The sequence below is a fragment of the Rhinatrema bivittatum genome, chromosome 9 (assembly GCF_901001135.1).
Source record: "Rhinatrema bivittatum chromosome 9, aRhiBiv1.1, whole genome shotgun sequence".
NCBI lineage: Eukaryota > Metazoa > Chordata > Amphibia > Gymnophiona > Rhinatrematidae > Rhinatrema > Rhinatrema bivittatum.
In genome coordinates, this window is record NC_042623.1 from 126259740 (window position 1) to 126283515 (window position 23776).

The 23776-nt window shown below is 44.9% G+C and overlaps 1 protein-coding gene across 5 annotated transcripts in view; it reads right to left on the minus strand.

Annotated features, from left to right (window-relative positions):
- The window catches only part of TBK1 (TANK binding kinase 1), a 185095-nt gene that overhangs the window by 64197 nt on the left and 97122 nt on the right, over positions 1–23776 (minus strand). For all 5 annotated transcript variants that reach the window (XM_029616461.1, XM_029616463.1, XM_029616462.1 and 2 more), the window contains 2 exons: positions 19435–19493; positions 8438–8529 (listed from right to left, as the gene is read on the minus strand). In XM_029616461.1, coding sequence (XP_029472321.1) covers positions 8438–8529; positions 19435–19493 — 151 coding nt within the window. The remainder of the gene's footprint in view (positions 1–8437; positions 8530–19434; positions 19494–23776) is intronic.

A 23776-nucleotide genomic window follows, 5' to 3' on the forward strand; every position in this document is an offset into this window, starting at 1 on the left:
GTTATTACACTGAGAAACAAGATCAGCAGGATTTGAACTCACAACCTTGGATGTTCAGGGCCAGAGGACTTAGTGACAGAGCCATGGAAATTCTGAAACAATGCAGACCCTCCCAGAATGCTCTCTATTGGACCAGCATTAGGTGTGGCCTAATAGACAGCAGTATATAAAGAAATACAGTCTGCCACACCTTTGCTGGTCCAACAGCCCACACAGAATTCTCTCAGTGTTTCCTAGCTTTCTGGCCATGTTCCTGGATCCAGCTCTTGTTCTGGTTCCACCTGTGCTACTGGATGTCCTACTTTGGCCTTCAGCTCCTGCTTTCAGTCTCGCCTGGATCTTCCAATCTCCTGCTCTGGTGTTGGGCACCAGCCTTGGTCTCTGGTGCTCTCCATGTCTCTGCAGCTGAACCCAAAGGCAGGGAATGGCGGCTGCACAAGTGAAGACTCCTGCTCCAGAGCACCCACCTTCTCGAAGGTAAGTCTGTCTACTACTTTCCTTATACTGAGTCTAGGCCCACAGCGGAACGGGCCGTGACAGAGACTCATTGAATCCGATGACTAAATTCCCTATTTCTAATCTGTGTTATAAATTTATAACAATGAGAGACAAGTGATAATATTTTATAGGCATCAGATAGGTTGAAAACATAGGTGATGCAAGATGGAATGTAACTGTGTAACAAGTTAAGACTCCACAAGGGAACTAGCAACCGTAAGGGAGGCCGAAGGTGCTTCACTCCCTTCAAGAAATGGGCCACATCAGGATGGGACAATAGGGAGACACCACTTACTGTGCACGCCTCTGAAACATGTAAGAGTCGCAACCTGAACCTTCAAGGAATTAAGGGCCAATCCCTTTTTTAACCCATTCTGCAAAAAATACAGAATAAGCAGGATCTTAACGGATCGAGGAAGAACACCGTGCTCCTTGCATCAGGCCTCAAACACTCTCCAAACCACACATATGCTAGAGAAGTGGAGAATGTCCGAGTGCAGAGTAAGATAGCAATCGCTGCAGAAGAATATCCATGCTTCAACAGGTGAACCTTCTCAAGGGTCAAATCGTAAGACAGAACCAAGCCGATCCTCATGAAGAACCAGCCCCTATTGCAACAGACCCATTCTCGGCAGAAGACGAAGGGGGTCCTTCCACCAGGAATTTCTGCAAGTCTGCAAACCTCAGACGCCTGCGCCAATCCAGGACCACCAGGAGTACTAGCCCCCTATGGATTTTGATTCTGCAAATGACCCTGCCTGACAAGGGCCATAGAGGAAAGGCATAAAGCAACTCATCATCCGGCCAGACCTGTACGAGAGCATCAATGCCCAGGAACCACGGATCTCTCCTGCGACAGAAGAATTGAGGAACTTTTGCATTGCTGGAAGTTGCCAACAGGTCGTGGGGCAGAAGGCCCCAGCGATCTTCTATCAGCTGAAAAGCCTGAGCGGACAATACCCATTCTCCGGGGTCCAGACTCTGCTTGCTGAGAAAGTCTGCTCATAAGTTGTATTTTCCTGCGATGTGAGAGGCCGAGATCATCTGAAGATGTACTTCTGCCAATTTCATAAGTTGGTTTATTTCCTGCGCCCCTTGCTGGCTCTTGGTTCCTTCCTGGCGATTGATGTAGGCCACTGTCGTTGCGTTGTCTGACCACACGTGGACTGCTTGACCCAGTAGTCTGAACTGCAAGCACGCCAACCTGACTGCCTGGGCTTCCAGGCGATTGATGTTCCAGAGAGCCTCTTCAGCTGTCCAACGTCCCTGGGCCTTCAGTTCCTGACAGTGAGCTCCCCAAACCTGGAGACTCGTATCTGTCGTGAGCACCAACCAGTTCAGGGAGGACAAGGAAACTCCCTTTCTCAGATGAGGCTTCTGCAACCACAACCTGAAGCGAGAGCAGATTTCCATCAGCAAGTGGAGCCAAACAGAATAGACTAGAGACTGCGGGTTCCAATGAGACAGCAGTGAACACTGAAGAGGACTCATATGTGCCTTCGCCCACGGCACCACTTCCAGGGTTGCTGTCACAAACTGAGCACCTGTAGATTGCTCCACACTAGACAGATAGTGTTCACCAACTGATGAACCTGAGACATCAACTTTTGGATCAGTGCTTTCGGTAGAAAAACCTCGCCCAGCCTTGTGTCGAAGCAAACTCCCAGATACTCCAATGACTGAGAAGGCCAGAGACTGCTCTTCGGCAGGTTCACCATCCAACTGAGCTCCTGCAGCAAGGAAATAACCTTGTTGGTCACCAGACTGCTCTCTGCAATGACTTGGCCCAAATCAGCCAGTAGTCCAAGTTTGGGTGTACCAGGATCCAATCTTTTCTCAATGCCGCTGCCATGACCATCATGCCCTTGGAAAATGTTCTGGGGGAGGTGGCCAGACCAAAGGGCAGCACCCAAAACTGATAATGGTGACCCAACATTGTAAAGCATAGAAAACTTTGGTGCTCCAAATGGATGGGAATATAAATGTAAGCCTCAGACAGATCCAGGGAGGTCAGAAACTCTCCCGATTGTATGGCTATTATCAACAAAATAAATGGAATTGCGCCCCATACTTTCCTGAGATGTAGGCACTAGTACCACAGCTCTCAGCCGGAGGAGCGGCAGAAGCATAGACTCCAGTGCCTGCTTCTTCTGTGGGGAGTGGCAAGGAGATATCATGAACACGTCCCAAGGAATACTGCGAAACGCCAGCGCATATTCTTCCCGTGTCACTTCCAGGACCCATTGATCCAATGTGATCTCAACCCATTTCTGATAAAAGAGAGATAGGCATCCCCCTATCTCCTCCTCCCGAAGATAGGTCAGCAAACCTTCATTGGGAAGCTTAGGACGGTCCACCATCCGAGCCTGCTCCTCTCTTGGACTGTCAGGGACGAAAGGACTGAGATCTAGCAAAAGGCTGAGTCCTCTGAAAGGTCAGGTTTCTGTACCTGAATGTAAACTGGTGTGATATCTCAATTGAGATCAAATGTCGGTATATAAATAATAAATAAAAAAATGCAAGGAACCTCTGAAACAACCCCTCTAGAAAAAGGGTGCTGCAATTGCTTCTTATTCTCCAGTAACCGGGATACTGGAGATTCGCCCCACTTAGTGACTAGTTTTTCCAACTCGCTCCCAAACAAGAGTGAGCCTTTAAAAGGCATTTTTGTAAGTTTAGCCTTGGAGGCTGCGTCAGCTGACCAATTCCGCATCCATAGCTGATGTCTGGCTGCCCTACCAAAGCCACTCCTCTAGCCAAGATACAGACCAAATCACAGCCCACGTCTGCCAAAAAGGCGGCAGCAGTTCCATAAGTGCTCTGGAATTCACCCCAGAATCATCCACCTCCTGAGAGAGAATCAGACAAGAGTGCCTCACACGAGTGTAACAGGAAGCAATCTGCAAGGTCATTACCACTGTGTCAAAGACCTGCAATCCGCCTATTATGCACATCTTTCAAGGCCGCTCCTCTCTCCACGGGGATAGTCGACCATTTAGATATGGCACAGACACGCGCATCCACTTTGGGAAAACGCTCTCTCACAGGTGGATCCAGAGGGTATAGGTCTTCCAAAGTCTGACCCCTTTTGAAATTTGCCTCCAGGGCATCCCATTCAAGATCAATCAATTCTAGAATAGTGACCATAAAAGGAAAAAAGCAAGAGGCTTTATGCAAGGAGACCAAAATGGGATTCCTCTTTAGCTCTGACAAAGAATCTGCCCCAGGCACTGTAACATGGTTTGATACGGCTCCAAACCAGGAGGAATTTCACCATCTTCCAAAGAATAAGGATGTGTCTCATCATACGTGTCATCCGGGTCCCAACTGGGGAAACCCATGGTGAACCGAGACATGTCGTGGCAGTTAACCACAGCAGTGGAAGTGGGAGGGGCCACCGGCTGAGGATATGACCTGACCAAAGTGGGCAAAGTGAAGGACTGTGCCTGAACAAAGACTTGTAAAGCTTGAAAAAACCTCCACCAAAGAAAAAGCAGCCGGATCCAGACCAAGCCCAGAAGTTACTGGAGCAGGCCCAACTGAACTACAATTTCCAGCGGAGGAGCCAGTCAAGGGAGCACCAAAATCTGGCACACTTCCAGCCTAAGCCGTAACCAGACCATAATCAGAATGAGAGGATCCAGGCTTAGCAAAATCCGAGGAAGACAACTCCCTCTGAGCATCCAAGCAGTGCTGACACATGTTGAAAGACAGGTCAGGTTGAGAAGCCCTAATATGACAGGCAACACAAAGAGAAAGGCGCTTAAGCTTCTTGTTTACCGGCGCCATGAGTGGTGGTAATTGTGCATTCAAATGGCTCATGCTTAAAAAAGTTGCATGCGCAAATTATAGGCGCCCCAACAATAAGCATAGCAAGGCGCACGCACTACTAGTGTGCTCTGCTGAAGCATATCACCACACACAAAAGCAATGCACACAAAGGTTGTGCTTAGCGCAGCACACACAACACGTGTGCAGAGCCAATGCACTGGGCACACTGAAGTCCTGCAGAGGGCAGTAAAGCATGCACAAGCGCGAAAATGCCACCACAGACTACTATGGGGAGCACCGAGAAAAGCCTATTGTGGGGCCTAGCCTACCTGGACTGTTCAACCCACCAGACTGTCCAGTTTCCCTAATCCCAACAGGAGCGGGAATGATGTTGGGATGGCGAGCTGAACATGGAGACTGAAGGAAGTCCTAAAACCCCCTGTCTCTATAGGTAAAAGGTTTTTTTTCTTTTAAAACTTATTGGAGCTCAGCGCTTACCAGCTGAGTATAGCGATGGTCTCTGGCTGCAGGGGAAGAGGGTATCTGCCATCATCACCGCACTCTGCCTTCTCACCCTCTGCCTTTCAGCTGTACAAGCAGCTAAGTTCACGCTGGGAACTGGGACCACAGAAATCACCGGGACCGGGACCATGGAAATCACCTCAGAAATTCTCAATTGGGGGAGGGACCTTTAGGTATTACCGCAGGAGAGCAGGGCTTTCGTTTCTCAATATAAAATTCTCCTTTCAAAATTCACAGTAGTCCCCCTTACGGAGATGCACGTCCACCATCTGCTGGAGACGGAGAATACTGGCAGGCTGGGATCACTGCAGGACTACATATACTGTGATATCAGCTTGCTCCGTCTCCATCTGCTGGCAAGGGAGCATAACCCACTGGTCCTGAATTCATCTGTTTACAAGCTAGGAAAGTTAGTTTTTCTGTCCAAGATTATACAACTCTTAATTTTAGTACTAAGTACACTTGGGAAGTATTTCAATTTTATCAGTTTTTTTTTAATTTAAAGAAGGCACTGCAACCTAAGCAACTGAAAAAAGTCACAATAAGGAAAAAAGGAGGTATTTACATTAATGTGTAATTAACTCTGATTTTAGTATTTGACTGATTTTAGTCCTACTGCTGGTTATTGACAAGCTAACATAAAACACACTTTTAATTAATTTTACTAATAGCATACCCACTCCCTGTGCTTTATTTCTAGAAAGAAATGTTCAAATGCTAGGTATTTGCCATGCCCTCTCCTCCGGGGGGGGGGGGGGGGGAGGAGGGTATGACAAACATCTAGTGCATCACTCTCATCATAGTAGTCCCGCACTCTGCAACTGGCTACAGAGTTTAGTTATGGCATGATCCTCCTCCCTTCCCATCCTCCCACTGGCAGGAGACATTTGACAGCAATATTTTCACCTGGTGGTGCATCCTCTGCTATGGTCAATGATTGGGAAAAGCAGCAGTCGAGGAAGAAGCTTGAAAGAGAGAGTGGCACTACTTTTCTCTCTCCCCAACTGCTGCTAGGAATGATTAAGAAAGGAATAGAGAATAAAACAGAGAATATCATAATGCCTCTGTATCACTCCATGGTGTGTCCTTATATAGTGTTTACTATATAATAGAGTGTACACTGTCAAGATTGTTCCAGATTGACGGTATATAAAACAAATAAATAAATATCTTGAGTATTGTGTGCAGTTCTGATCACATGTCAAAAAAGATATAACAGAATTAGAAAAGATACAGCAACCAAAATGATAAAGGGGATGGAACAAGTCTCCTATGAGGAAAGACTAGAGAGGTTAGGGCTCTTCAGTTTGGAAAAGAGGCAGCTGAGGGGAGATATGATAGACATCTACAAAAAGATTAAATGGAACAGAGCGAGTAAACAATCAGTTGTTTACTCTTTCAAAGAGAACAAAGACTAGGGGACATACAATAAAGTTAGTAGGCAATACATTTAATACTAATAAGAGAAAATATATTTTTACTCAATGCATAATTAAGCTCTGGAATTCATTGCCTGAGGATGTGATGAAAGCTATTACTGTAGCTGCATTTAAAAAAGATTTGGACAAGTTCCTGGAGGAAAAGTCCATAAACGATTATTAAGGTGGAGTTTCAGAAATCCACTTCTTATCTCTGGGATAAACAGTATGGAATCTATCTACCCCTTGGGATCCTGCCAGATACTTGCGACCTGGATTGGCTACTGTTGGAAACAGGATACTGGGCTTGATGGACCTTTGGTTCGACTCAGTGTGGCAAATCTTATGTTCTTATGTTTTCTCAGATTTAGATTCAAGAACTTTATTGTCATGACAAAATTGTGTGTTGCCAAAGTAATACGTAAAGTATTATAAGGAGAAAAAGGAAAATAAAGAAGAAAAAATACACAATAGTGCTTTTAACGGTAATTAAAATTACAGAGTACAGAATGGTTAATAGTATGTACAATTACCAGGTTCCAGTGCCATTCTGTATTGACCCTATTCAGGGTATACAGGGCTGATGCCCCAACTCTATTCACTGGTGCCCTGAAGAGAACACCCCCTCCTTCCTGCTCCATTCAGCCTATAAAGGAGGGGAAGGGGTGAGAGGGTGTGGACAGAGAAGAGCTATTCTGCTCCCTAATTCAGCCTCTCTCCTCCAGTCATTTCCCAAGGACTAATGCAGAGTGGAAAAAAGATACCAGTACTAAATATCACGTAGTGACAGAAAAAAAAAGCCCTGCCAACTTCTTAAACAGCTTTAAATAACTAACAAGTCAAAAAAATTAAGATACAGTCAAAGGTCCAGTATCGAGATGGAGGCAATCCAATCTTTTGCACCAGGTGCCTCTTGTGTGATTATCTACCTGTTGGTGAGAAGTTGTATGTGTGCATCTAGTGAAAAGATTTCTGGCTCTCAAAGAATGAATCCAGAGGCCAGAGTGGCAGACCTAGAGGAGCTGAGGCAGACAGAAGTAGTATATAGAGGAGACCTTTGGGGATAAAGTAGAGCAGTCCTAACACTCCAGTCTGGCAGCCCCTGTGGCAGCTTTGGAAAAGCAAGGTAACCTGGAAGGAGACCATCACCTTGGTGTGGCAGGAAGTGATCCTATAGCTAGAACCTACCCTCTAGTTGATGCTTTACCCTCTCACACCAAGGTGGTGTCTTCCAGGGATATGTTCCCAAGAGGAAAGAGAAAGAAATGCCATTGTAGTTGGCAATTTGATCATTAGGAATGCAGATAGCAGTGTGGCTGATGGATGTGAGGATCGTTCGGTAACTTACTTGCCTGATGTAAAAGCAGTGTATCTCACATATCACCTAGATAAGATTTTAGAGTGCTGGGGAGGACCATTAGCAGTCAGGTGCCTGACATTAGAAACAAACCCCAAATTTAAAGAAAATATTATTTTCTGCTTCTGAGGAATTGAAATACAGATACACATCCTCAAAATATATTTTAGCTCTATATACTCTCAGTTATCAATTTGAGACAGCTGACTTATTGAATCTGCTACACTGAAATGCCTCCAAGTTCATATATGACACTCAATTGAGCGAGTCTGAATGCAGACCGCGGAAAATAAAAGAAAAGCCACTTTTGGAATATGCTGATGGAACGATGATGGTTTTTGTTGGTGGTTACAGAGAAGCAGCTGTGAAGGAGTTATTCCCCTGAGGCAGGACCTTTTTGGTCCGAAACACGATCGTGTCGGGACTGGGACACAGAATGAGATGAGTATTTCTGCTGGAATCTGTTTATGACTTTAATTTGTGAATACAACTTTAGAACATGGTGTGTTAGTTGTCAAAATTGACGCTAGAGTCTGCAGTTCGTCAGTAATTTTGGATATCGATTCTATTCATTTGAGAAAAATATATATACAAAATAATACATAAAAGTAAATTAAATAAAGTAATGTGACCCTACACCACTTTAGAGTCTGCTGGGTATCACTGACTCTATGAGTAAGGGGCCTACAAAACTTGATGGCTTTATTGATTCATGTATGACTATATACCAGTTTAACCGAATAAATGTTGAGCATGATGGATTTAATGCACTCTTTCAATTTTTGGCCTGGACTTATGGTACCTAATTTCCAGGTTCATAAAACTACAGCATTTTAGTACAAAATCCCTTTTATTGATCACAGTTACTTACATTAACCACCGTATTCCCCTTCGCATCAGCTCTTGGTAAAGAAGCAGGGCAGCAGCAACTCGACATGCATAACATACTACCCCTGTTACAGCCTACAGAGAAAACAAGAAATAGTCAGAGCACTGGTTTCCTGTGACAAATATTTTCAAGATTCTGCAGCAAGAGTTGGCAAATTCTGTGGCAGATTGTTCAAAATTCTATGACAATATTTTTTATTTTATTAAAATAAAATCAGTTTCTGACATTTCTGTATTCAGTTTATATGTTTAGTTCTTTATTACAGAAAAAGGGATTTTAGTGATTGGGATTGGGGAGGATGGAGGGGAAGGGATCTGGGTAATGGAGATAGAGGAGATCTCAGAAGGAGGGAAATGAATAAGGAAGACAGGAGGGGTACAGAGATAAGGGATGGAAGAATAAGGGAGGATAAAGAACAGAGGAGAGGAGGGAAGAGGAATCAAGAATGGGTATGAAGGGGGAGGTGGGAAGAAAGGGATACTGTGGATGGGGGTGGAGAAGTAGGGAAGGATCGGTGTGGAGAAGGAAGGCAGGCAGTTTGGGTATGGGGGAGGAAAGGAGAAGACTGTGGGGAGGATGGTCCTGGCTTCTTGGGGGTTGGAGGTAGGAGATCCGGAGAGGAAAGAGTCCTTCCTCGGGGGGTCAAGCCCTGTTTCTCCTCACATCTCAACCCTCTATCACCCTTCCCACTCCTAATTTTTTTTTTTATTGTCCCCCAGCAACCTGCCCATATAGACCCCACTATCCACCCTTCCCCAGTTCCTCTTTCACACAAACTCCGATTCCCTGGTCTCCCTATCACATCCTCCATCTCCTCTAGTCACACTCCTCCCCACAGCCCCCAATCACACCATCTTTTCTCTTATCCCCACCAAAAGCCTTCTGATCCTCGCACACAACAATGCCCCCTCCCAGGATAAGAGGAGGGACAAAAAAGCACTGAACCTAAAAAACTGGGAAATATAAACTAAACAAAATAGATAAATTCACATTCTACACCCCCCATTTCCTCCCTCTCTTTCTCAATGGCACTCGCTCCTATATGCCCACAATGCCTCAGTCACTTTCTTCTCTCATTCACTCTCATCCCCCCTCATTATCCCCTCAGTCACTCTTCCCACCACTCACTGTCCCTTATTTACTTTTTCCTGGCACTGTCTCCCATCCCCCCACATTCCTTCATTCTCTTCCCTTCTCCCCATGATCCCCTTACTCACTTTTTCACCCAGCCCAGATTCCTTCATTCTCCCTCATTCACTCCCCCCCCCCACAGTCCCCTTACCCTCCTTCATTGATTTCTTTTTCCCCTCTCCGATCCTCTCACTCTCCCTGGTTTGCCTCGTTCCCCTATTCACTCCCACACACACAACGATCCCTCATTCTCTCTGGTTTACTTCCTTTCTCCCCATTCACCTACTCTCCCTTGTTCAATCTCACCCATGATCCCATCACAATCCCCTTCAACACTTCCTCATTCACTCCCCCACCCCTATCACTTCACTCACCCCCCTGTTGAGGATATGAGGAGGGACAAAAAAAGCACTGGACCTAAAAACTGGGAAATATAAACTAAACAAAATAGACAAATTCTTCAAATAAGCTTAGAATTCAAATGACATTATAAATTGTGTAAATGTAGGACCACTAGTCCATTAGCCTATTGCTCTATATTTCTATAAGTTGCTTTTTTAAATATAATTTTTATCCCATGCAAATTATAAACAGCTTAAGCAGTGGATCTCCATTAGTGTGCACATGTATGTCAAAAAAAACCCCAGCAATATATAATATCCAAACAGTACTTGCTTAAAAATTAGCTTGCAAGGCTACAAAGTAACCTGACAGAAGCTGTTTACAAATCTTGAAGTTGTCAGCTCTCATTGTCCCACACTGTATACAGAAAGGTCACTTGTTTTAAGACCTAGTGTGGAAGGTGCTGGAACCAGTTTCCCCAGTATAAGAGGTGGGGACATACAGAAGAGGTTTAACTCCAGGGAACAGTATTGGATATTTTCCTTGCAAACTGTGATACCACATGGATTGAATCAACTTCTAATGTGGTATTCTTTGTTGTAATGCTATTGAAGAAGAATTTGATTTAGTTTGTTTGTACATATATATTTTTTTTTATTGTGCTTGGACTTTAATATTCCTTTCCTGATGTTTTTGACAGCACTTCAATTTCTTTTTTAAATTTAGCATCTTTCCTCCATTTGCAGAAAATACTGAAGCGAAAATGAGAAGCTAAGGACTGTTATTGTGGATTATGAGCAGCATTAAGATCGCCAAATGTGGGATTAAGAGGCAGTTAGAAGATTAGAAGACCCCCCTGATGTAGCTCTGGACGAAACATGGTTACAAAGCACCCCGACACTGTGCCACTACCAGCCGTTACATAGCATTCGTAAGCTAAATACTGCTTGGACATTATATATTGCGGGGTTTGTTTTTTTTACATACATTTAGACACTAAGGGAGATCTGCTGCTTAACCCATTATATCACAAATTTTTTAAAAAGCTATCCTCTGAATAGGACACTGGTTAAGCTGTGTTTTAATATGCATGGGATAAAAAAAAAAAAAAAAAAGCAACTTATAGTAAAACATAACTTACCTCAATTATTTCCTATAGAAATATAGAACAAAAGGCTGCTGGAATAGTGGTCCAAATTTACAACATCATTTTGAATTTCAAGCCTTTCCAGGGAATAGGAAAATTGGTTCTTACCTGCTAATTTTCATTCCTGCACTACCACGGATCAGTCCAGACCGTAGGTTGAGCCTCCTCTCCAGCAGATGGAGACAGACCAAAACTGAAAGAGTATCCTATATCAGGACAGAGCCTACCCTGCATCCCTTCAGTATAAACATTAGCAAAGCAGATAACTATAAAGATAACCCGTAAAAGATCAAGCAAGCAACAAGAAACTGATAAATTGAACCATTGAACAATTGAAAGAATTCTGTTTAGAATTGCTCTTGCGTAGGAAATCATTTTCATCAAATAGATGCTTCCAGTGCCTTGACGCAATACTAAAAGATCCAGGTATCCGAGAACCAGGAAAGGAAGAAAATCTTTGAGCGGATGGAACAGATAGTGCACGGGAGGGCGTCTAGACTGGTACTACAGGAACGAAAATTAGCAGATAAGAACCAATTTTCCTTTCCCTGTACGTACCTGGATCAGTCCAGACCGTGGGATGTACCAAAGCTTCCCTAAACAGGGTGGGCCCGAGACAGTCCCGCTCGAAGAACCTGTCGCCCGAAGGAGCCAAACACTGGAGCCTGTACATCGAGGCGGTAATGATGAGCAAAGGTATGCAGAGATTTCCAAGTAGCTGCCCTGCAGATTTCCTGCGGAGAGACTGACTGACTCTCCACCCAAGAAGTAGCCTGAGAATGCAAGGAGTGGGCTTTTAAGCCCTCCGGAACCGATTGGCCCTTACAGATATACACAGACACAATAGCCTCCTTCAACCAACAAGCAATCGTGGGCTTAGAAGCCTTGTTACCCTTATTTGGACCACCCCATAGAATGAACAGGTGATCCAAGACTCGGAACTCAGTGATAACCTGGAGATAGCGCAGTAAGACCCGTTTCACATCTAGGCGCCGGAGATCGCCCCCCCGATGTGTTCGCTATGTCCTCAGAAGAAAAAGCAGGGAGTTCCATAGACTGATTGACGTGGAAGGAAGACACAACTTTTGGCAAAAAGAAGGGTGCCATCTTAAGGGAGACCCCTGAATCAGAAAAACATAGGAAAAGTTCCCTGCAAGACAAAGCTTGGAGCTCCGACACCCTCCTGACGGAACAAAAAGACACCAGGAAAATGGTTTTGAGAGTCAAATCTTTGAGTGTAGCCCACCCTTAGCGGTTCGAAAGGCGCCTCGCAGAGGACCCGAAGAACCAAGTTAAGACTTCACAAGTGACCCGAACCGGCCCCTTTAAGAAAAACGACATCCGGATGAGCTGCCACAGCATAACCGTCAATGCTGCCTAAGAGGGAGCCTAGAGCGGAAACTTGTACTCACAAGGAGCTGAAAGACAAACCCTTGGAGAAACTGTTCTGGAAGAAGGAAAGGACATGGGATACCAGAGTCTTGCAAGCAGACACTCCTGATGCGGCACATGCATTCTCAAAAACTTTCCAGGCCCGAACATAAGCCGACAGCCGAAGTCGACAGACTTGCCGGAGTTGCAAGTGGAAGGATTGGCCTGCCAGGGAACTTGGGTCCGGGAGAGACTGGCGACGATGCCGCTAAGAAAACGGGTGGCGAGGACGCCGGCAACACAGCCCGAGGAAAATTTGAGACGGCCAGACAAGAAGTATCTTCTTTGAGTAAGACTTTGCCTACTTTTCATATGACTAAACCCGCCTAAATAACTATGGACTCTCTCTGGGAAGCTATAGAGGGGTTGGGGAAATTTATTTCTGGACAAATTAGCTCATATGCTTTGAAATCACAACAAGAGAACTGCATAAAAATGATTGAAAATTCGGTGCAAAGTTTGCCTAGTCAAGTTATGGAAAATAAGAATATTTTGGAAGCGAATAAAAACTTACAAGAAGTTATTGTGAAAGATAACATGAATTTGAACATGAAGTTGGAAAATCTAGAGAATATGCTTAAGGGGAAAAATTTGAGATTCATTAACTTCCCCCAACTACTGTTTTTATCTCCCAAAGATATGTATAAATGTTATATAAAATAAGTGTTGAAAATTCCAGAGGAAAATATCCCCCTGGTTTCAAGGGTGTTTTATATACCATTTAAACCGAAAGAAGATCTGAAAAGTAGTAGCCCAAAGGAGGAAATGATGTTCACCAAAGCCTACCAAAACACCCAATGACTCTATGTTATAATTTCCTCCCTACCGACCCATATAAACATGCAGATCTAATCCAAAGCACGTAATTTAACCTATACAGTTCAACAACCGAACTATCTTATAACACCTACTATAACTATGTTAACAAGCACATGAATTTTCGAACACCCTGTTAAACATCGAAACTTTGTAAACCGTTGTGATGGCGAAACTGAATGACGGTATATAAAACTCGATAAATAAATAAAATAAATAAATAAGCGAGAGAGGTAGAAGGCTTCCGAGCCCTCAGAGTGGATATAACTTCTTCTTTATATCCCTTCTTTCTCAATCTCCACCATTCAAAAGCCAGGCCGCTAGACAAAAGCGATCCACCTGATCGAAAAATACCAGACCTTGCTGGAGAAGCCGTGGAAGATGGCTGAGGTGAAGAGGATTGTCCGTTGCGCGATTCACCAGATCCGCGAACCACGATCTGCAGGGCCACTCGGGTGCCACTAGAATGACAGGACCCCAATGGAGTTCTATTCTTCTAAGCACCTTTCCCAGAGGCCAAGGGGGAAACACGTACAGGAGAACGTCGTGAGGCCAGGGAAGGGCCAGCACATCCACTCCTTCCGAGCAATGCTCCCTTTTGCGGCTGAAGAACCTGGGAGCTTTCGCATTGTTCATCGTGGCCATCGAATCTAAGTGGGGGGGGGACCCCACCTGCGAACGATCTGATCCATTGCTCCGTCTGACACTCCCCGGGGTCTAGACGCTGATGACTGAGGAAGTCGGCTTGAACATTCTCTTTCCCCGCAATGTGGGAAGCTGTTAAGCGATCCAGGTGACGCTCCGCCCAGGTGAAGAACTTGCTGGCTTCCAGAGCCACCAGGCGACTTCTATTGCCTCCTTGCTGATTGATACAGGCAACCATGGTGGAGTTGTCCGAGAGTACCCGCACCGCCTTGCGATGGATTAGAGGGAGGAAAACCTTGAGCGCCAGGTGGACCGCTCCAGCCGATTGATGTGCCAGTGGAATTGAGTTGGGGACTAGTATCCCTGCGTAGACTGGGTATGACACCCGCTCCCCAGCTGGAGAGGCTGGCATCCGTTGTGACAATGATCCACTGAGGAGTCTGAAGGGGCATCCCCTTCAGAAGATGAGCGAGCGAGAGCCACCATTGCATCTCGGCGATGGTAGAATCGGAGAGCAGGAGAGGCGTCTGAAACTGTTCCGACACCGGTTTCCAGCGGGATAGCAAAGCTTTCTGAATGGACGAATATGCGCAAAGGCCCAAGGAACCAGATCGATAGTGGAAGCCATGGAGCCCAGGACCTGAAGATAATCCCAGGCCGTGGATAGCGAAAGCGAGAGAAAATTGCGCACTTGTTTCCTGAGTTTGAGCGCCCGAGCATCTGGAAGGAACACCTTGCCGACCCGAGTGTCGAATCGTGCTCCCAGGAATTCCAGAATCTGGGAGGGCTGTAGCTTGCTCTTGGAAAAGTTGATTATCCACCCGAGGGAGGTCAGACGAGCCAGGACCCTGTCGACCGCCAACTTGCAGGGAGTCTCCAACTTGGCCCAGATGAGCTAATCGTCCAGGTAAGGGTGTACCAGAACTCCTTCCCAACAGAGAGCGGCCACCACCACCACGAACTTGGTAAAGGTGCGAGGAGCGGTGGCTAGGCCGAATGGGAGCGTCCGGAATTTGAACTGTTGACCCAGGATCTGGAACTAGAGATACTTCTGATGATAGAGGCATATCGGAATGTGCAAGTAAACCTCCGTTAGGTCGAACGATGCCAGGAATTCACTGGAGCGAACAGTCGCTGTCACCGCCCTCAGGGCCTCCATTCAAAAATGGGGAACCTTGAGGGCCCAGTTGACTCGCTTGAGATCCAAGATTGGATGGAAGGAACCTTCCTTTTTTGGAACTACGAAGTAGATTTAATACTGGCCGGACCCTTGTTCCTCCACCGGGACTGGAACTATGGCACCCAGCTCCAGTAGCCTGCTCAGAATCAGGTCGACCGCTGGCCGCTTTCGACTTCCGCAGGGAGAGATTATGTGAAGATCTGGTAGGTCCTGAGCAAATTCTAACGCGTAACCTTTCTCTATCCCCTCTAGGACCCACAGATCCGTCGTAATCTTGGCCCATTCCTCGAGAAACAGGGACAGCTGTCCACCTAAGTTTGGAACGGAGGAATGGGCCGGCCGTATTTCATTGGGAAGAGGACTTTGTGGTCGGGTGTTGTTGGTTACCATCTCGGAAGGAGTGACGGCCACAAAAGGAACGAGACCAGGATTGGGATGTGGAGGAAGTGCCTCTCGGAAAGGAACCCCGTGCCCTGCAGACGTTGACCTCTAAAGCAAGAGCGGGAAGGTAAAAAGGACAGACTGTTTCGGGCAGTCCTCTGGCAGCTTATGAACCTTGTTCTCTCCTAGAGATTTAATAAGCTGTTCAAGGTCCTCGCCAAAAAGCAACTTGCCCTTGAAGGGGAGAGTGCCCAACTGTGCTTTGGAAGAGGAGTCCGCAGCCCAATTCCTCAGCCAGAGGAGACGTCTGGCCGAGACCGTGGAAACCATAGCTTTGGCTTGCACCCGAAGAAGATCATAAAGGCCATCAGCCCCATATGCAATCGCGCCTTCCAGCCGGTCTGCCTGCTCCGCCTCTGCAGATGGGAGGTCTTGGGTGCTGAGTAATTGCTGAACCCACCTGAGACTTGCCTGCTGCATGAGACTGCTGCAGATTGTCGCCTGAACTCCTAAGGCCAAGACTTAAAAAATGCGCTTGAGATAAAGTTCAAGCTTGCAATCCTGAATATCCTTCAAAGCCGTGGCCCCCACCACCGGGATGGTGGTGTGTTTGTTAACCGCAGAGATGGAGGAATCCACCTTGGGTATTTTAAGCAATTCCAAGCAGTCCTCAGGGACAGCATATAGCCTGTCCACTGCCCTACGCACTCGGAGCCCCGCCTCTGGAGACTCCCATTCCCGAAGGCGCAGCAGCTTGTGCATAGGATGGAACGGGAACGTACGTGGAGGAGCCCTAAGTCTCTCCAGGACCGGGTCCATGTTAGCAGGCATAGCGGCTGTAACTGTATCCTCAGGGGGCACCTGAATTCCCAGCTCCTGTAAAATAAAGGGAACGAGGGGATCCAACTCTTCCCTTTGAAACAGGCGGAGCACTCATGGGTCCATCCCCCTCGAGGGGGGGGGGCTGGGAGCAGAGAAGTATCCTGATCCGGATCAGGGACTGGTGGCGGCTGGGTGAGGGGCCGGTGGTGGCGGGGCCCCCGGCACCACTCTGATCCTAATGGAACCCTGCCCCTCTGGCGCTGCAGGAGGCTGCGGAGACTAAATCCGCCGGCTCTTCGCTGAAGGGGGACCTAAGGGGGGGTCCTCCTCCTCCTGCAGGCTAGCTATGTAGGATTTGTGCATGAGAAGCACAAACTCTGTGGAAAAATGAGCCTTAGACTTTCCAGGGGGGGGGGGAGGGGGGAGGGGGGAGGAGGAAAGAGGGGGGAGAAGGTCAGAAACCCCCTCCGGGGAATGTGCGGGGCTTAAATCTGGAGGAGAAATCGGTGAATCAGGCTCACCTCCCTCTTGCAGCCCCGATTCAGCAGAAGAAACTGCTCCCAAAATGGCCACCGCTCCCACGGTTTGCCGAGCCGGGAACGGCCTGGCCACGCGGCGTGCAGCCCGACCCCGGGTTCCTGTATTCGCAGGAGCCAGGAGGGGCCCTCCCCACCCGGCAGGCATCCGGAGCAGAGCCCATTGCGAGAGAGCCATGCGGCAGGCTCCCCGCAGGCAATACAAACGCTGGGACGCGACATCAGCTATGAGAAATCAGCTGTGCTCTGCTGGTAAGCGAATGCAGGGATTGAACCCTGCACGCTGCCAGAGCTGTCTGCTGTCAATACCAAGCTTACTGAACGTTTTCTTGCTAAATTGCTTATCTTTGTGCGTTTTTTGGGGGTTTTTTTTACACAGCACAGACAGGGGAATGATCTTCCCTCCAATTACCTGAGGAATGAAACTTCTCGGGGTTAGACAGCCCGCAAGGGGGAGTGACTGGACCACTAGTATCGCCCCAAAAGGTCACCGGGAAAATGGGGAACCTAGGCTGATGAATAAAGGGCCAAGCCTCGCCAGGCCCCCCAGCAGAGCGAGGAGACAGAGCTGTCTCCGAGAAAACAAAACAGAGAATTCTTTCAAACTTTCTTTTTTTTTTTTTTAAATTATCAATAAAAGATAATACTTGCTTGATCCTCAGACTAATAATAAGAACAAAGTCCCTACAGGGAGAAGAAATTAAGACGAAAAGGAACCGTAGGTTCAGCTGCCTACATCTGCTGGAAACAGACAAATACTGAAGGGATGCAGGGTAGGCTCTGTCCTGATATAGGATACCCTTTCAGTTTTGGTCTGTCTCCATCTGCTGGACAGGAGGCTCAACCCACGGTCTTGACTTATCCGGGTACGTACAGGGAATTGTCTATTTTGTTTGAAGATAGGAGGATAGCAGCATTGCAACGTCAGGGTCCACGTCCTCCTCTTCCGCTGCTGGGACCTGAATGTTGCACTTTGAACCCGAGGCGCTACAATCCCCCCTCTGTCTGCTCCATAGAAGCCCCTGAAAAGAAGCTAAGCTTAATCAGGACAACACAGGCTTAACTCCTGGCTAGGTGGTCCATGTTGTTCTGACAACAATGCTGATAGCATGTGCTACTAGCTTTGCTAGAAAAATGCTAGCCAGAAGGGCTGTAAGCTTGTGTCCTCCTGCTTAGGCTTACTATCTTCTGGGGGGCCTCTGAGGTGTTCAGGGAAAGAGATGGGGGGGCTTTCAGTGTCACATGATCTCTTAGCTTTAAGCAGGTGGGAAGGAGAAAGGGAGGGTCGGGGGGTTTATATTGCCACACATTATTTTGATGTCAGACCGGTGGGAGGAATTATGCTTGGGGGTTGTGGACCTTGGTTTAACCCAGCATGGCCTTTATGTTCTTAATGGGACTGAGATACTTGAAACATCTTTAGTGTTTAATTAAGGAATGATTTTGTAACAGGCTGCATACATTTTTGGGCTGTTACTAAATTACAAATTACACCAATTTTCAACGTGAATCTACATACCCAAGTTTGTTTTGAAAATTATCACAGCAAAACTCTTCGCACAAGTTATATCTGCTAATGGGTAGAGAGGCTTTCTGATAAAATTTACACACATACTTCTTGAAATGGAAAACGTGCATGTAACTCCAAACCCTGCCCAGATTCCGCTCCTGAACACCTCCCTATTGTGTGTATAAAATTACATCCATGCAGGGCTGTATCCATACAATTTCACATGCATATGGGGCAGACCGTTTTCAAAAAAGTCATTTCTGTGGATAAAGCATGGTTTTACCTATAGAAGACCCTTTGAAAATTACCCTCTAACTGTTCTATTACATAAGGTATATTATTTACAAAAAGAGTACATATTCGAACATGAAAATCACATTATATTTATGAGCTCTATCTACCTCTGCAAACAGAAGATATTCATTTTTGCTTTTCTTGATATTTGTTCATTTATACAATGCTGTAATTGCTATTATATAAATGTGAACTAAAAACATGGCTATTCAAAAATGCATACAATCTAACTTAAAACATCAGAATGTAGAGATCTACAATAACAAGTAGGACAAGAGATATTATTTAATGCATAAGAAACAAATTAACAAATGACTAAGAATCTCAATACAGCCCACAGAATAACATGCAAAATTTATTTTATTTCTGTGCTTCATGTCTTATGTCCTTGATCTTATGGTTCTTATGGCCTGGATTGGCCACTGTTGGAAACAGGATGCTGGGCTTGATGGACCCTTGGTCTGACCCAGTATGGCATTTTCTTATGTTCTTATGTATTTGAACAATTCAATTGATAGATGTTAATGCCTGCTTACGAATACTTCCTATGTAACCTGTTATTTGCTGATTTATACCTATGAAAGTAATTATTGTAAATCGTTGTGATCTTTACATGGAACGACGGTATATAAAATGTTCAAATAAATAAATAACTCAAAATCCTTAAATATATTAAAAAAAAACAATTGGACTCAGTCAGGATGCAGGAAGCGTTTCAAAGTACTTAATATAAGAATTACTCACTTTGGCCACACTGGCATCAATATCCAAATCATAACGCTGATGCATTCGTGGAAGTGAAACTGAAAGGTTGAATGAATAAAACAAGTTTTAAAACATGCTAAAAAAAAAAAGATTCATTAGCTAGTGAATATGAACTCTGGATTCAAAAGAACAATGTCAATCAGCAATAAGGGACAATTCTCTCTCAGGGAGACTACTGAACTGTCTGAATTTTGCAGCTCTGTATGCAAGCAAAGTTGATTACCAGTAATGGATGTTCTATGTGGATAGCAAGATAATTACAGTAGCCACACAAGTGGCAATGTGATCAAAATGGTGCCAATACAAAGCATTTCTTAGTAAGCTATAGAAAAGTTTAAAAAAATAGTGAAATATATGAGACAGCAGGATAATAACCCTTCTACCACTGTGTAGGTCCCCCCCTCAGTCTACACAAAAGCTTAAGAAGCCAACTCCAAAAGGAGAGGCAGGATGGAATGCTTGGCTGATTACCTTGCTGTCCACAGAAACTACCTGTTACAGGTAAGCAACTAAGTTTTCTCCATAGACAAGCAGGATGAATCAGTCACTCAAGTGGTAATCCCTATCTAAGGATTGTCTTCCAACAAAAAAGTGGACAAAAAAGAACCACCAATGGGCATGTCAACAATATTTTTATGGGATAAGACTCCTTTATATGTTTTACTTTTTAAACAGAAGATAATCTGGGGGATGCTTGAGTTGGAGACTACCCCTCAAAGAGACACTGAGGAAAAGACTGACCAAACTTGTCATGTTAGAAGACCAAATGTTGACAGAAGTCCACATCACAGCCTTGAAAATCTTCAATATTCTTTATTGTTCAATTCTTTACCCTTGGCACCACCTTACTGATAACTATAGGACCACTCAAAGAGGCTTACAACATTGGAGGTTGATCTTAGACAGGCAATCAATGCAGCCATGGCTCAGACATTATGAGCCTTGACATGCTGCTCTACAGCAATGTTTGGACATAACAAAAAAAATGCAATTTGCTATCCAATTATTAATGTTAAATTTTGCTACTGCATGTCCAGGCCTGTGTGTCAAAGGAAACAAGAGTTGCGTGGACCTTTTAAGGGCTCTGGTCTGCTCCAGGTAGAAGGTAAAAGCTTTTGTGCAATCCAGACTACAGTGCCTGTTCATGATGGAAGGGAAAAAATGTTGGTAGGATGATTAAATGGTGGAGGTGGAAATCCAACATTACCTTAGTCAGGAGCTCAGGATGAGTATGCAGTACCACCTTATTATGATGAAATAATATAGGGTCGATATATCACTAGGGCCTTAACCTCTCTGAGTTTGCAGGCTAAAGTGACTACCATGGAAAACATGAACTTCTAGGACAGCTGCCTAAGCTCATAACAATTCATACTCAAAATGAGTTTACATCAGCAGGGTCCCATGACATTGCATGTAGCGTAATGGAAGCTTTCAACTGAAACAAGCAACTAAAGGCTGCATAGAGATGTGTTTTACTTTTGCATGGTATTGATAAGTGCCAGTTGCATAGAGATCAACCCTAACAGAGTTGACTTTGAGACCGGACTCTGACAGATGTAGAAGCCAAGATCTTGCCCTCATCAGATGGCAAACCCCTTTCATTTAAACCCATAAATTTTCTGGCGGATTCCTGCCTAGAAGTCAGAAAGATGTAAGACACTTCATCAGAGAAACCAAAGGAACAAATAATTTCACTCTCAACATCTAGGATGTGAGGGCCAGAAACTGGATTTTTGGATGAAACATTGTTCCTCAATTCTGCATGATCAGAGATGGAGAGTTCCCCAAGGGGATTGGCTTTCTGATGGATAATTTCCAAAAGAAGCAGAAACCAAATTTGTCTCAACCAAGAAAGAGCTATGATCCTTGTTCCTTGGTTTCTTCTGAATTTTATTAAGGTCTATGCAAACAAGGATATTTTATTTATTTAATAGTATTTTGCTTATCGCTTTCCTGATTAAAAACCACTCAAAGTGAGTATATTAAAGAATAAGCATATAGAAGACCTTTTCCCCAATGAATGGAAAAAACAATCAATCAATGTTAGTCTGCCCTCTGATCATCTCTAGGGCTGCCAACTGGCTCTAGATTTTCAGGGCAAACTGATCTTGTCCTGGTTTTACCCTACTGTATGCAGAGAGTTGTAGTCTTGCTTTTCTAAGGAAATGCAATAGGGAAGTCAGAACCTCAAGTCCCTGCATTCAATGGGGTACAAACAGGACTAGATCAACTTGTCCTGAAAGTCTGGAGCTGACTGGCAACCCTAATCCTCTCTTGAACAGAAACTTTGGACCTTCTTGAGAAGTTGTGAAAAGATCTAGCTCAGGTGTTCCCCATTTAAGAAATATCTTGTTTGCTACTAGTTCTATTTAGGAATTACTCATGGGGATCTAGGATCCAACTCAGCTTGTCTATTAGGACATTCTCTTTCCCTGTCAGACATGTAATTCTTAAGGCTATCCCATGAGAGATGGCCCTGTTCCATAACCTGGCAGTTTACCGGCATAGAAGACGTGATCCTGTCTTCCCATCTTGTTCAGATAGAACATAACCACCCAAGTGACTATATCAGGACAATTTTGTTGAGCATCTGATCTCTGAAAGCCTGCCCATATTTTTGGAATCTGATGAGATATTGTCCCTTCTCAAAGAAACCATGAGCCCTGGTTATGAATCCCTTGAGTATGAGCTTTCCAATCCAAGCTGGAGGCATTTGTAGTCAGAACAGTTTGTTGAGAAAATGTTTTTAAGGGTAAAACCAAGGCCAGATTGGTATAGAACCACTAAGAGAGGGAGTCTTAGAATTGTCCTGCGACACAGATACTTTACTTTAGCCCTTAAATGGTTTAAATTCAATTGGACTTTAGAGTCCATTAGGTCTGTCTCATATGGCAATGTGCCATGAGAGTAACATGAAGTGTTGATGCCATACAACCCAGCATGTTCAATATATCCCAAGCTGTCTGCTGACTCTGAAGAACTCCCTGTGCTGGTGATCCCATTTGCAGAGACATAGGCTTTCACTCGAGTCACACTGAGCAAAGATCCAATGAGCTTCAATTACAGTGAAGATTTGGGTGTAAGTTATGAAGAACCCTAGCAAATCCAACACTTGGATGATAGATTTAACAACACTTGGATGATAGATTTAAATGTGCTCTTGCTAGCCAATCATCCACATAAGGAAAATTCACAAATCCTCAGTTTGCCTAGATATACTGTGAAGACACCAAGCATTTTGTGAACATACCAGGAACTGATGTCAGGCTAAAGGGCAGTACTCGGTACTGGAGATGGTATTTTTCCTATCACAAATCTAAGATACTTCCAGTGACTGGGATATCTCTCTGTGTGAGTAAAGGCATCCTTGAGATCCAGTGAACACATTTAGCACCCTTATTTATAAGAGGAATAATAGTTCCCAGGGAAATCATCCTGAACTTCTTTGTAGAGAAATCTGTACAAGGCCCTTATGTCTAAGATGGGACAGTATATTCCAGTTTTCTTAGGTACCAGGTAATAATTACTGCCTTACAAGCTTAACCATTCTGGCCTGCAAGAGGGAAAACTTTTCTAGCAATTCCTGGTGTGAAAGGTGAAAAAAAAAGGTTCCCATGAAAAAACAAGTTAGCAGAATTCTCCATAAATGTAATCTGCAGCCTTCCTTTATTATCCAGAGACCCCCAATTGTCTGAAATTATCAGGAACCAACATTTTACATAAAACCTCAGCCTTTCTCCCACAGGTAAACGCTCTGGCATGGAGACTATGTTCCAGCTATTTGCTTTGGAACCAGTCAAAAATGTGTCACTAGTTTTGACTGGATTGCCAAATGGGGTTTAGAGCATCGGTAGTCACCTGATCAAGAACTTGAGCTCTGCTGTTGGCTGGGACATGTGTATAGACGATAATGTCTTTTTGGAGGAAAAATCTAACTCTTCATTTGAGAACTTCCTTGAGGTGGTCAGTGGATCAGAGGTAGCAACAAAAAGCTTTTGAAGCATTAAGCATTGGTCTTTTATTAGATCTACTTCTTCCTTAATTTTGTCTCCAAAGAGATTCTTTCAGCTGCATGGCACATCAGCAACCTGTCATACACATCTTCCATAAGGCCTGAGGTTCAAAGACATGAGAGTCTGTGTGCTGCAAAAGTCAACGTTCCTGACATCTCACAAGAATTACAGGTCAAGCAGACCAAGTGCTTTACACACACTCCTTCTCTGCTTCACTAAGTGAATAAAGTCCTCAAGTCTTCAGAGGGAAAAATGTGGATAACCTCAGTATTCTTTGTAATATGGTATGTATTATGAAGATTTGA